The following is a 15,120-nucleotide window of genomic DNA, read 5'->3' on the forward strand; positions in this document are numbered from 1 at the left end:
ATGTCCATACTGCAGGTTAAAAGCCTCCACCTCATGTCTGACATTGTTGCTGCACGGTTAGCAACCGTTGACCCTTTGGGCTATGTTCTGTATTGTTGATATGTTGATGCGATTTTTCCTCTACAAGCATATACATTTACTCACTACATCCATCCACAGGAAAACACAACACATAAATGCATGAAAAATGTGTGTTTCCATGGCACAGTCAGGCTCTGCAGTTAGTGATAGGTGGGTGGATAAGTGGATTGGCAGTTGTGTCTAAAACCTGCTTCGGTTCGCCCCCAGGACCTCTGTGAATTAAATGTGAATGCAGTGCTGGAGATGTTATGCAAAAGCAAAGAAAGAATGGATGGATGGTAAAAAGAAATAGAGAATAAAAGAAAAAGAAGGGGGAGAACAACGGGGGAGAAAGGAAGATGGAGAGACAAACCCAAGAGAAAAAAAACATAATGAGAGACTTAATTTGCTCCCTGTAAGACTGGGTTTAGTGAATTAATTGCGCAGGAGTTGAGCATTGTTACCAGTGGTATGCTGTTTATGGCTAAGTGTACAGTATTCAGCATTCAGGGAAGATTGCTGTCGGCGTGTTGACATCTCATTTCAACCTGACACCCACATCTTTCTTTTTCTCTGTATCTCTTATTTCTCTGTCTGTCTTTCTATCTCTCCTCTGTCTCTCTCTCTCCCTGCCTCTTACATAAAAGGGACATCAGCATCACGTTTACAGACCAGTTAGTGCCGGCCTAAATGCTGAACAGCTGTGCTGTTGACAGAATGATTTTCACTGAATTTACAAGGTTAAAGCGTTCAGTCGGTTTTTAATAATCTGTTCTGAACAGTGCTGGTTGCTTCAGTTGGGATACTTTGAAATTCTCTCATTAGGCAACTGTCAAAGTCTGCAACAAATCATTTTGCTCTCAGTTTCTCAATAAATGGCTCGTTACAGCAAAAAGAAACAAAGCCATGTTTGGTGCAAAGTAACAGGCTCATTTCTGACTGGCTCATTATTCACAAGTCTTTGACTAGTTGTGGGTTTAAAATGTTTTTTAGATAGGAAAATGCAACAGTGCTGGCAGCAACTTCCTGGAGCAACTTGTCAGTAAGATGATCTTTTCCAAGGCTACACAGGTGTTCAGGTGTAGTTACATCATTGAGTAAAGAAATCCTCTAATGATACATTATCTGTGAGCTAAGTGTTAAAACTGTAGTTTCCTTTCCTCAGATTGTTTGATTTAGATAATTGTCTGAGGCGCAAAGAAATAAAACTAGTCAATATTTCACAAAAACATGAGAAAAGTGTGAAAGATACCATGGAGTTTTGAGGCAGTAGCTTTCATCTTTCTTCTGCCATTTAATTATGTCACAATCCACAAAGTTTGGAATCACTGGACTGAACTACCAGACAGTATAGAGCCTGGCTCTATGGACCATTTTTGTAGAACTAGTAGCTGAGTAAGTGCAGGACTTTTACCTGTAATAGAGTACATTTTTACATTGATGCGTTGGCACTGTTTCCTAAGTAAAGGATCTGAATATTTCTCCCACCACTGGTGGAATCAAAAAATTCCCAAAGCACTCCTTCAGCATAAATCACTTCATTGTTGTTAATCCATATCCATATGTTCAGTATGTTCCAGTCGTTCTTGCCAAAATATAGCTAAATGTGTTGCTTGTATGTTGCGATATTGTAAATCGCAGTTTCTCCAAAAAGGAAACTACAAACATTTGCCAGCTACCTTTCAAGCCTAAAGAAAGTGAGTGCTACTGAAAATAGAAATGTGGGCTAATCAGGATTTAACAACATTTGAAACAAAACATAATGACAGTTGTGGGGTTGTCTGCTGATGTTTCATGTTTCATGTTTCCAGCGCTGTCAAACAAATTTGATTAAACCACCCTCACACAGTCCAGATGAAGAGTGTTAAGTGTTAGGGGATTTAGGTTATGGTTCTCCCCTAACTTTTGCTCTTACTGAAGCTTATATTGTCATGAATGTTTAATGTTAGTCAGATATTTGTCAGGGTCAAGTTGTGCTAATTAAGTACAGAGAGCTCATAGCTAGTGAGCCGTCATATGGACAAAAATCTCAGTCTTTATTGTTGGTAAATACACATTGGTATAAATTTGAGAGTGCATGCCTCATAGATGTCTATGGTGGTCAGACAGAACACAGGCTACAGTCAAGACATTACGAATGTGCTTTAACTAAAAATGTGCCATTTCTGTTGCATTTGTAAACCTATTGTTAGAGTTAAGTCTTTTGAATACAACTGGTCGTGTCACTTACTGTATAAAACACACAAAGTCGCCAGTGTGCTTTTCTGCAGCCCACAGATCGTCTTGCCCAGTTCCAGCCACAGCTGGAATTGGTAACTGACGACCTGGTTTCCTGCCTCCTATCTGACACATTTTCTGGTAGCACATATGCTGCTTTCCTCTCTCACTCTCTCAAATACACACATACGCACACACAAACACACACACTCCGACTCCCTCTCACTCTGGTGGCACAGTACAAGTAAGTCAGACTTAAAAGAAAACACACATGTGTCATAGAGGCCGGTTGGGAATAAAATCGAGGCCACTGGGCCAGCGCTGGCGGCATTCATTCCATTTCGTATTAATGAATTGCTAGAAGCGAATCTGCTGGGACACTGAGCTCAATTAAAATCCTTAATCTGAGTGAAGAGTGTGTAGCAAAAAGGACCACAGCTTAGAACAACTCACCCACAAACCAATTTAATTCACTGGGATTCCTAAAATGGTCAATTATATCCTGCGGCAAACAGATTGGCACAGGTGGATCTGATGCTTTGATTAGCAATAAAGTGTCTCCCAAATGACTTGTGCATGTGTGTGTGTGCTTGTTACTCCATTTATGAGGCTGCAAACTACAGACTGTTACCAGCAAACCTGTTGCCCTCATGTTAGATTAGTTCCGATAACTCCTCCATCAGGTCTTAATGATATTGATCCCAGCTGTGCCTGCACACATACCTCTCTCTCTCTCTCTGTGTGTGTGTCAGTATCCCATCATGTTGTATGAAGGGTATCAGTTTCCCCATGTTGCCCCAGTCTACTGTCCCTCTTGCAAAGTGTGACACTTTGCTAAAATTGTTGCTCTTTAGACAGGATGAATAATATAACTGGGTGGGAGTTGAGAGTGATTCATTAGCCATCTGGCACAGAGACAGACATACAGGAGTGAGAACAGTCTTACTCTTGTGTGTCAAAGCAGTTTTCGACTGGAGAGTTAAATGTGTATGTACATGTATGGCTGCATTAACATTAAGAGGCCAAGAATTTTGCAGTTGGACCCCCGTTCACCACCTCACCCTTTCACCCATCTTCTGTACACAGTCTATGTATCCTGTTGCATCCAAGTTCATTTCCTTTCAAGGACCTTGAGAGGACACAGCAACACACTTGAATACTACTGCACAGTAGTATGTATTGCTTTCATTTGTTGGAATGTACTTAACAGGACTTTCAAGATACAATACTTTATTGCCATTTTAAAACAGCTGGCAGGAATTTTGTTTATGATTTTACAGAAAACAAAAACAAACAGAAATGTCCCATCACATACATTTACTGCACTGGGTTATTTAGGAATATGTACCATGTGCTTGATTAAGGTGTTAAAACTAGATTTTGACACAGGGCCCACTATACAGTCTGTAACCAAATCACCAGCTGTTTGTTCGCTCAAACTTGTCATAATGCTCAGTGTTTTGTCTGTGGATCACTAAACTGAAAAAAGTTGCACCACACAAACTAGTTCTTACAAAAAGATTAGATGATACAAAATATTCACACCCACTTACTGTTCAGGCGTAACTGTTGTGTTAGCTAATCAAGTTAGCTAACTGACAAAGCTGACATGAGCTTCCTAACATACAGTATGATCTGTATAGACTGAGGAGTACAACAGTTTATGAGATACAGTTGACACATTTGACCTTAGTATGACCTTTTAAATTACATTTAACAAGAATAACAAACATTATGCTAAAAATGTCAGGCCAAATGATCAGTGAGGTTAGCATAAACAGGTATTCTCCGCTCATTCAGATATATAAACATTACTGAAAGCACTGACGCTAAAGCAACTTAATCCTGGAGGTCTGGAGCCTCAGAGCACTTGCCAGCTTTGTCCATTTCTTAATATAACCTTGCATGTGTTAGTGTGCTACTTCTGCAAGTTGGTTTGTAATTTAGTTTCATCTGTACTATGGTACACAGTTGCACACAAACCCACCAGTAAGCACCAGTCCCGCTGCACATCTGTAAACTCAAAACTTCTGAGTCAAATTTCCAATGCAAAATTGTCTCCAAACATGAAAGTAACTCCTGTTTCAGCTATTTCAAGATTTAAGAGTAAAACTTAAAGATCTTGTCAACATTGTACGTATTGTGCCTGGAGTTACAAAGCACGACTGCAGTGGTCTCAGCTCTAATTTTGCTCTTATAATTGAACTGAATAAACAATAGCCCACAGTCCCAGGTGGGTTTTCTTTGGGAAAACACACACCCAGCCATTTATACTATGACTAATAGTGAATAAATGCCTTTTTTAAAATGTGATCCCACTTTACCAGAACATTATTAATGTTGTCATTAGGCGCATGGTTTATGTTTTTCCTGATTTAATTCAAAGACGTTAATTTGTTGATGCATTGTGTTGATTATGTTGATGCATTATGTTGATTCAGCTGCGCATTACCATATGCAGAGCTGTGCTGAAATGTGAGCAACGTGATGCTGCTGATTACTGTAGTTTTTGGTGGTGTTCATAGTGTAGGTGGAGGTGTGTGGGAGAGGCTGCATTCTGTGCATGTAATGAATTCATCCTCTCCAGAGCCAGTTTGGTACAATACTGTGCAACAGTGCTTCACTTAAAGAGCCAACGAGGAAGAGATTAGCCTCTCACTATGAACATGTAACTCGTGGCTGGATTGTTACGGGAGTTGAGTCAGGAGAGTGACGTGCGTGCAGTTATCCCATGTGTTTCATTGTCTCGTTACTTTGCTGATAGTATTGTTAAAGTGATGATATCAGTATATTTGTACCATGAGATTTTACATTTGTCTGCCTGAATACTAAAAAGTGCCGTTTCACTCCTTCAAAAATTGATTTATTCTTCTAGCGTGCTGACATAACACAGGATAAACAAGGCCCAGCGAATGTAGTTATACAGAGCGATTCACACAAGGCAGTTTCACAGAACAGTTGTGAAGGAGGTCAGAGTTGAGGTACACCTTAGATACTACAGTGTTATTGCTACACTGTAGTACACTGTACTAAATGAAGCTGCTTTGCTCTTACTGTTGGAACAGGAGGATGTAAGAGGCCTGGCTGTTTCATAATGTACAAGCGGGTCAGCAGTGTATTTTGGGGCTAAGCCATTTAGTGATTTATATACAAGCAGTGAGATTTTCAATTCTGTAACACACTATAGGCCAGTGTAAGAAGAACTGATGTTAATGCTCTACGTTCTTTGTCTTTGTCAGGATCCTGGCTGCAGATTTCTGAATAAGCTGCAGTTTTTTAAGGTGTTTTTTTGGTAATTTTTTTGAGGGTAAGCTGGGAAACGGTCCATTACAGTAATGTAACCTACTGGTAATGAAGGCCAGGTCAGCTGTAGACATCAGGCTGAAGCAGCTATTCATAAAATAATTACTAACATTTTGTGTAAAATCTTCTTTAAGTTCTTAGTTAGTTAGTTCTAGTTGCAAAATAGTGGTTTGCTAAATTATGGAAAAAAAACTCATGTCTAGTAAAGACTTTTGTAATGTGCGAATCAGTTTTGAGAACACATTTGTACACTCCTTCAGGTAGTCTCACAACTTCAACTGGCTGTCACTAAAATACAACTTTATTTGTGACAGGTGTTCCCAGTGTCATAACTTAACAAACTGTAAACACTTAAATTGCCTCTTATTGGTCAAACGTTTTACCACTGTTGTTGTTTTTCCAATATGTTGGTCAGTCGATTATTTGATCCATGATAGAGACTCACAGAGAAATGTTCAGGACTGAGAAATTACATTTAACCTTAAAGTCTTCCTTATGATGTCTATCAATTCCTAACTAGACCTTACTGTTTTTGGATGTTGTTATCAATGCAGAACTAGTGGTTGTGGGTGCTGCCTGTGTGCAAATGTAAGCATTTTCTGTGGATGTGTCCTTGTTGGCCTATTGATTGTATAGAAACTCACCTACAAGATCGTAACATGAGATGATTCTTTTTTCTGTTTTTCACTATGAAGTGCCACCTTTATCCTGATTTGGCTCTGGAGAAGGTGCAAATTGTCGCATACAGCATCGAAGGCATATTGTTAAAAAAGACTGGAGGAAATGTTGGTTTGCGTGAGCACTGAGTGTTTCAGTGAATTTTTCTGCAGGAAAACAATTTCTAAACTAAACAAAAGAAAATGACCTCTGTGCGTGTGCTGGGATGATTCATGAGCTACCACAAGCAGACAGAATATTTGCTTTAATTTTGAGGGAGCCTCCACTGAATTGTTGTGCTCAAAGTGCAGCCTTGAAGGAGCTGTGCTGCTGCCTGCCTTTGTTCAGCGTGTTTGGTTTGAAGGCTATTTCCACAGACTCCCACTCCTGTGCTCCCGCTCCATCTCAGTGTCTCTCGCTGTGTCATCTCTTTGTCTGACATGCTCACTCCTTCACTCGCTCACTTGTTCATTCACTCACTCACTCACACACACTTTCATGCACACTTAAAACCCAGTCACTGCTAATGGCCACGCACGATAGCAGTGATTTTTGTTTTCGGTTTCCTCATTAGTGCCACAAAATAAGAGAGAAGAAGCAAAAAAAGACTTTGTCATGTTGATTAATTTATTTTAATTTGATGTGATATTCTACCACTGCTGGCTGTGCTGCTGAAACACTCTTCTTGACACATGAATCAAAGCACAGTATATGACACAGTAATTTGAAACAGTGTTATGTAATGTAAAGTAGGTATTTTAATTAGATGAATGTTTCTCCAGTTTTAGTCTTACTCTAATTCTGAAAGTTTATTGAAATTTGACTGTTAATATCATTGGGTCATAATTATTATTGTGCTCATAATCCACCTACAATTATGTGCTGGAGCCTTTAAAGATGGTAGTCGATGACAGTGCATGAATTCCTCCTGAAATGTAAATTCAACTCAAAATATGTATCTAGACTTTGTCCGAAATATCTGCAGGTCTAAATAACACTGAATTCACTTTCCTTAAAAAGCCCTTACTAAGTATTGCAAAGTCCTCATCGACAAAAGTCTTAAATCTTGTATTTTTCCTGCAGGAGACAGTGATGTTAGTTATGAAATGTTTCTGTATGTGATTGTGGGCTGTCAGGACACACTGTACACTTTTAAAGTGAAAGTGGGATTGTTGTGAAAGGAGACTGTGCTGCAGGAGAGTTTCAGTCAGCGCCATCAGACCTGTAGAAAATGAGTCGAGGAAGCAAAGACGCTGAGTGATTCAACAAGGGCAAATGTTGATTTTAGCAAAAGTTTAAATGAACACAAATGAATTAATCATTTTAAGTTGGTTAATCCACTCATGTGATGCTGTTTATCCAGTCCAATTCCTGTTCATTAAATTTATTATATCATTCAGAAATATTGTTGTGATATAATGATGCATAATTCTGAGCCATATCATCCCTGCAGAACCCTGTCGTTCTATAACAACATCACCTGACTGACTCCTTTTTTAAGCATGTCAGTTTGGGGCATTTTCTCAAAGCCTTGCACCTGCTGTAGTTTTCTCACTCCCATTTTGGCCTCATCCTCACCATATGAAACCACTCTTTTCTGAACACGCTCTTCAACATGACTAGCTCATATTAGAGAGTGTTAGCTCCCTCTTTAGTGTGGGCAGAATTTAACACACTCCAATCATGAAAATCTTGTAATCCGATCCAGTTTTTAGATTCACTGCTGTAGCTAACAGAAAGATGCTCACTCAGTTGTCCTGCAGCTGTTGTAGCACCCGGTGTCGGTGGTAAACTTTGAGGAACGCTTTCTGAACGCTGCGTTTTGGATGGCGAGCTCTCAGCACTTTGAACAGCATTGTCAGGTTTATCCGCATTAGCGTGAACATGGCCTCGCTCATTCACTCGCTCACTCGCTCGGCCTCTCTCCCTCCCACTGCTTTCAGGAGAGATTCTGCGTGGGCTTACACTTGAGTTTCTGCCATGTGCTTTCTACCCCCTGCTCACACACATACACACACACACACACACACACACACACATATACCCTCCCCCACACTTCCAAACACTGTCCAAAGATTTTATGAGTTTGTATATTTGTATCTGTGTGTAACAGAGAAAGCGAGAGAGTTGGATAAATGTGGAAAATAATTAGGATTTCGAGGATAATTTTCACAGCTCAGTTAAAATATTACATAGCAAATTAGCAGTGGATATTGACCCTCTCATCAGTGAAAGCATTAGTGGTTATGGGCCACCAAACTGGCTCAGCTGATATTGAATTGAGATGAAAAATATACCCTAAATGAAAATGTTCTATTTTTATTGCAGGATTATTGCAGCACTTCTAACATTATCTTTTCTCAATTGAAAAAACAAAACAAATCAAAACACAAAAGCTGCTTTTGCCTTTGCTACAAGAAAAATATTGAGATGTGATTTCTGGTTGAAACATTGGTAAGAGATTGGCTGTCGCTCGCTCCTGATGCTGTTTTTTAGTGTTTGTGTGTAGGTGGAGGGACATCAATGTGTGCGTGGGCAGATGTGAGTAGCGATGCCTGCCAGGTGTATGTGGTGCGCATTCTTTGTCTCTCACCATACGAGTCTGGTGCACTAAATAAGATGCACTGTAGCGCTCACTGGCTGCACAGTGGCCTGTAATCAGTTTATTGTTTGCCTTTTTCCTTTTAAAATGAACAGCTGAATGAATGATGAAATCTCCAAAACTGTCCTTGAGTTACATCCATTTGTTGCCTTTTACCTATTTTTGTAGTCAAATTTGTCACACACCATGGACAAAAAGCATTAACCTCAAGAAAGGGAAGAGAGGCTTTGTACCAGATTTAGCAACTAATGGATGTTTTCCCCCCTTTTATACGTCCCCGTTGCATTTTCTCTATTTTAACCCAGCTGTCTTCTTTTTTTCAGGCCATCACAAGCAAAAGCTATTAACTTGTCTGCCTTAACAAAACAATAATAGACAGATAACAGTGTGCTAACTGTCTAACATTACTACTTTTAAAAAAAATCTCTGAATACTCTGTATGTTCTGTATGTGTTTATATGTGTTGTAAACCAGGATCCTTGCCACTGCTGGTGCCCACATGAACATCCCGGTTGACCTTCGAACCCTGAGGGCTGTGCGAGTGCTGAGACCTCTCAAACTCGTCTCCGGGATCCCCAGTGAGTCAGTTACTGACCTCTACTGACCTCTACCATGCCGTCAATGTCATATTACTGCACATAACTAGTACTCATTGATGCCCCTATTTTTAGATGTTTTCCTCATCACAGATGCTGTTGTTTCAGGTGGCGTGAGTCACTGATGTTAAACAGAACTCCAAACTCAAACTCATCCTTAAAACGAATACGGAAACACTTGCTGTTGCACAAAAATGCAATACACAATTATCCATCAGGATCATCTCTGCCGGGTCTTATGTGTTATATATTTTTAGGCCCTTTGAACATGAAGTGGAGAGTTCAACTGTTAATATTGCTTTCTCCCATAAACCCCCTTAAACACACTGCTGTAATCACCATATTCAGAAGCTGCTAAACTCTGCTAAAATATATATTTGTGGAGTTTGACTGTTATGTGCGTAAGCATTGACATTTTCATTGGTTTCTCAGGAAATAATGTTTTTCTATTAAATAAGTTAGGATGACGTGTGTAGCATTGTTTGGCCTCGGCGGAGGTATTCACCAGATGAGTGCCATTCTAGTCCTTTAATGGGATGTCCCTCTCTTTGTGATTACTCTCAGGCCTGCAGATTGTGCTGAAGTCTATCATGAAGGCCATGATCCCGCTGCTCCAGATCGGCCTTTTGTTGTTCTTCGCCATCCTCATGTTTGCCATCATCGGTCTGGAGTTCTACAGCGGGAAGCTTCACCACACCTGCCTGCCATCTGTTGACATCCTCGGTACGATTCAGGCACACCATTATTTGTCTCTTCTTGGTCTAAGGCAAAGAGGGTAGTCCATTAACCATGCATACTTTTTTTTTCCTGTATTACTTTGGTACTTTCACTTCACGACTGATGCCTTCAGAAGAATATTGTCATGCTTTGTTTTTGGATTATGTATGCGTGACCATGACTGATTTGCCAACAGGTATACCAAATGTGTGGTTCATGCATTGTTCTCAAACAGAGGGTGGGAACATCTTTCTTTAAGAAACCGAGGCTTTCATAGATTACAGCAGCAGCGAGCTCAGAGGTATTATTAGAGTTGTTGCTGGCTGATTTAGCTACTGTTTAATTAGTCAACAACTACTCTGTAATCACACGCCACACCATAGCATTTACTGTCATCGCCCAGCACAACTGGAAGATGGATTGAGATATAAAACCTGAATAAGTTGACAGCATTTAAAGACAGAAGAATGATTCCATCCATCCCTTAAAGCAACGTTATGCAATTATTTTACCTAAAATAGCAGCTTCAAAATAATTTTGATGGAACACTGACTTGTAATAGGCAGTATTACGCCTCTTTCATTCCTGGTCTGTGCCCCAAACACCTGTCCTTGCTCTATGTAACTTTGGTTGGACGGGTGCAAGCATAACACTTTACAGCACTGTGTTCAGTCAGATTAGATGAGTAAAAGATTAGATAAATACAACACATTTTTGAGTGACTACAAGTAGCAATGTAATCAATGAGAATATTAAATTAAATTTAAAAATTAAAATATACTAAAAAGTAAAGCCTTTTAAAAAAGGATCATAAATGTGAATTAGATGAAAAGATTTAAACCGGTATTGTGTTTATACAGTAAATAAGGTGAAGCCAGAAGCTGGTTAGCTTAGCTTAGCAGAAACATTAGGTATAGCTAACATGGCTCTGTCCCAGGGAAACAAAATCAATGATTGAAATTATGTCTTGTTTGTTAAATTCACACAAAAAAATATTAAAACACTAAGTTGTGGTTTTAACCAAGCAAGGTATTGCTTTAGAGGTGCAGGGAGGCAGATTTTGTTACCTCTTTTTAGGCTAAGCTAACTAGCTCTAGCTTCACATTGAATAGACAGACATGAGAGTGGCATCGATTTTCTCATCTAATTAAGCAAATAAGCATAACTTCCAAAAAATCTCAAACTACTCCTTTAAGACACCAGCATTTGGGGGCAGAGTTGATAGTCGTGCTGTGATACCAGATGGTTGGAGGAAACAGGACATGACTAAGGTGTGAGGCGTTAATGTATATCACATGCATCATGGCAGCTTGTAGTATAGATGCAGTGAATGGAGTTGACTGACTCAGAGTGGTTAAATCTGGTATAATATTTAACCAAAATAACTAATCAGTAGTGTCCACAGGGAAGTCAGAGGGCTGGCCGTGCTGCCCAAACTAATATTTGAATATCTGTCAGTATAACAATTACTACATGCTTCTGTTTTTGTAGACAATGAGACTGTTGACTCATCCGAGTTGGCATTTGCATGTGGAGTGAGGAAGTGCCCAGAGAAGTACGATTGCAACGACACCTGGATCGGGCCCAACGACGGCATCACGCAGTTCGATAACATCCTGTTTGCTGTGCTCACCGTCTTCCAGTGTATCACCATGGAGGGATGGACAGCCGTTCTTTATAACGTAAGCTCGAGTATTCGGTCAACAGATGAAAACACAAAACATCACACTGATTGCTTTTATGAATGAATGAATGGTGTGGTTTTCAGACCAACGATGCCTTGGGTCCCACATGGAACTGGATGTACTTCATCCCTCTCATCATCATTGGCTCGTTCTTTGTCCTGAACCTGGTGCTGGGAGTCTTGTCTGGGTGAGTGGGACTCCTCTTGTGTGTATAATGCCAGTGCCTCTGTCTGCATTATGGATTATGAGAGCTGTTTTCATGCCTCCGTCTTCAGAGAATTTGCCAAGGAGAGGGAGAGGGTGGAGAACCGACGGGCTTTCATGAAGCTGCGCCGCCAACAGCAGGTGGAGAGAGAACTGAACGGCTACCGAGCCTGGATAGACAGGGCAGGTACTGGGCAGCAGAATAACTTTACATTTGTAGACACTTATAGACACACACTTGTTATTTACATAGCTGCATGAAAATAAATGGAGGCATGCAGTGAGTGAGTGAGCAAGTTTCAGTGATATCTTGCACAGAAATGCAGTTGTTAATGGACACAGAATGAGTGTTGAGTGAATCTGTGAGTTTCTGGTGACAGGAGAGCTCTAATCGCCTGTCAGTCCCACTTTATGCATGGAACATATTATGTCTACTCATGGAAGGGCTTTTTCACAACAGACAAAACCAGATGTGTAAAACAAATCTGACAAGCAAAAAAAAGTTATTCCAAAACATTTAGATGGTGCAGGAATGATCTGAAAGTCTATTTTTGATAACAGCTGTGGCTGAGTTTGAACTTCTCCTATGTAATTTTTTGATTAAAATTTTTCCACCTTTACAGTTTATGCTGTATATGTGCAAAAGAATGCATAACTTTTACATTTAAAACTGCACAAAGCAGTCAGAAGCTTTTAAAGGAATAGTTCATCATTTCAGGAAAAATGCTCATTCACTTTCTTGCCAAGAGTTAGATGAGGAGATCGATTCCTCTCTCATAATGTATCTGTCTGTAAATGTGAAGCTACAGCCAGGAGTCATAACTCCCCATTAAGCTGGAAACTGCTGTTTTTACACTTTGGTCTAAACAAACAAGACATAATGTGTTAACCAGTGAGCTTTAGAAGTGCTGGTTGACTGGCTTTTGAACTTTCAACAGAACCAGGCTAGCTGTTTCCCCGTTTTGAGTCTTTATGCTAAGCTAAGCTAAATAGCTGCTTGGAGTTTTGCTCTTTTCATCTAACCCTCCTAAGGCAAGTGAGAAAATATTTTCCAAAATGTCCAACTATTCCTTTAATTTAAGCACAAATTTCAGTAATTATTATTATTCGATTATTTATTTTGTGAGATGGAATTAAGATGTACAGGTACTGTTTTACCAGCTGGTTTCGTTTTATTTCTCTCTGCTACAGACACTTTCAGAGTTTTTGGACCTACAGTAGAGTAGCTCAGTTGAATTACACACACACACACACACACACACACACACACACACACACACACACTGTGCTGTAATGGCAATCTACATCGCTGGTCTCCCACGCAAGTAGAGGGTGAGAAAAAGGTGATACTGACTCACTGACTTAAATTTGTGCGCATATATATCTGTACACGCGCATTTCTGTGTGTTTACATGCGTGTGTGTGTGTGAGAGAGCTGCTGTGCATATTTATGTGTGTATGGATGTGGGTGAGTGTGGGAAGGGAGAGGGAGAGAGAAAAGGGAGAGAGAGATTGCGAGAATGTAAGAGAGAATAAAAGCTCTTTCTCTGAAGAAGGTCATACTGGCCTCTCAGAGCAGCATTTACATCAGATTGGCCTCACTTCCTGTAAATGTTTGCAGACATCCTAAATAATCCAACCCTGGAATGTATGTTCTCCGTGTCTGATGATTTAAATTGTGCTGTGATGAAAACAAATAAATCTGTGTGTAACCTCAAGTTTTGTTGCATTGCATTACAGAGGAGGTAATGCTTGCAGAGGAGAATAAAAATTCAGGGAGATCGCCGTTAGATGGTGAGTTCACACACTTAAGATTTGTAATCACACCTACCGCTAACACCTGTATCTCATACACCTATTTATAACTGCTTCTAAAATCATATTTACAGGTTATACCACACAAAATACTCATGTTGGACGGGTGTCAACACTTTAAACATACAATAGTTGTAATCAACATTTTGAGAACTTTAATACATGACATATGGATATATTAAACTCCAGGTAACCATGGCAACAACTCTTATATTGTAATAATCATTAAACACTTGAAAAATGGCTTCCTTGTCTTTTAAGCAAATGGTGCGAGTGTTAGAATATTCATGTGCCTTGACAGACAATAATGGATATTCTGTATATGAACTGTGAGAGTGTCACTGTCAGTGATCGACACCCACATGCACAACCAAAATACACACATGAACATGTAGTATATATGTTTGTATATGTATATATAGTATGTGTGTGTACATGTGCAGTGTTTTCCTTTCGGTTTTATATATGTGTTATAGGAAGATGTCTACATTTTTCTGATTTATAGTAGTGTCGTGTAATCCCTTGACAAACCAGTTGTTTGTCATGATGCAGAACTGTAATATAACATGAAACTAACTATAAGCACTGATGACTGTTATTGAGATTCCTGCTACTTTTTCATGTTGTTCGCAAAGTTATTTCATTCACTTTAAATGTGTAAGGAGTAATCAGTTAAGATTCTGCACATAAAACCATGTGTTTTAAGGAGGTGTATATTTAACATTAATCAGCCATTGCACAGTGAGTCACCATATAAATTTCTATACTTTGTATACTGCTTATATTTAACATTTATAAGCAGTATACAAACATTTGATACATGGTTTATGACATACAATAATGTAGTTGTAAGCAGATATAGGAACATTTTAAATGTTAATTAATGTACAGTATTTGTATTCATTTATAGTATTTATTTAGTTTTCTTCTCCTATGAAGACACAGTTTATGGTATTGGAGCTGTTTATACAGTTACAGTTGATACATAATTAAAGTAAAGTGTTACCAGTGGCTCAGCCTAATAACCGTAACTGAGTGAGACTTCTAAATCAGCAGGAGTAATTAATTCATTTGTTGTTTTTATTTCCATTTCGAATTTATCTAAATTCATCATTCAGAGATTTGGTTAACTTGTGTTTTTGTTGATCATTTTTAGTGCTGAAGAGAGCGAGTAAGAAGACAGGTGCACGGAGAGGAGCGCCAGGGGACGACAAGTACACAGACATGTCTACTGCCAGTGAGTGAAGAGCATCTCCTTTCTCCA

The 15,120-nt window shown here is 39.4% G+C and overlaps 1 protein-coding gene across 2 annotated transcripts in view; it reads left to right on the forward strand.

Annotated features, from left to right (window-relative positions):
• cacna1eb (calcium channel, voltage-dependent, R type, alpha 1E subunit b) overlaps positions 1–15,120 on the forward strand; it is a 56,000-nt gene that overhangs the window by 15,524 nt on the left and 25,356 nt on the right. For both annotated transcript variants that reach the window (XM_051069974.1, XM_051069975.1), the window contains 7 exons: positions 9,314–9,417; positions 10,000–10,158; positions 11,644–11,834; positions 11,921–12,024; positions 12,113–12,228; positions 13,782–13,835; positions 15,013–15,093. In XM_051069974.1, the coding sequence (XP_050925931.1) occupies positions 9,314–9,417; positions 10,000–10,158; positions 11,644–11,834; positions 11,921–12,024; positions 12,113–12,228; positions 13,782–13,835; positions 15,013–15,093 (809 nt within the window). The remainder of the gene's footprint in view (positions 1–9,313; positions 9,418–9,999; positions 10,159–11,643; positions 11,835–11,920; positions 12,025–12,112; positions 12,229–13,781; positions 13,836–15,012; positions 15,094–15,120) is intronic.

The sequence above is a fragment of the Lates calcarifer genome, linkage group LG4 (genome assembly GCF_001640805.2).
Source record: "Lates calcarifer isolate ASB-BC8 linkage group LG4, TLL_Latcal_v3, whole genome shotgun sequence".
Taxonomy (NCBI): domain Eukaryota; kingdom Metazoa; phylum Chordata; class Actinopteri; family Centropomidae; genus Lates; species Lates calcarifer.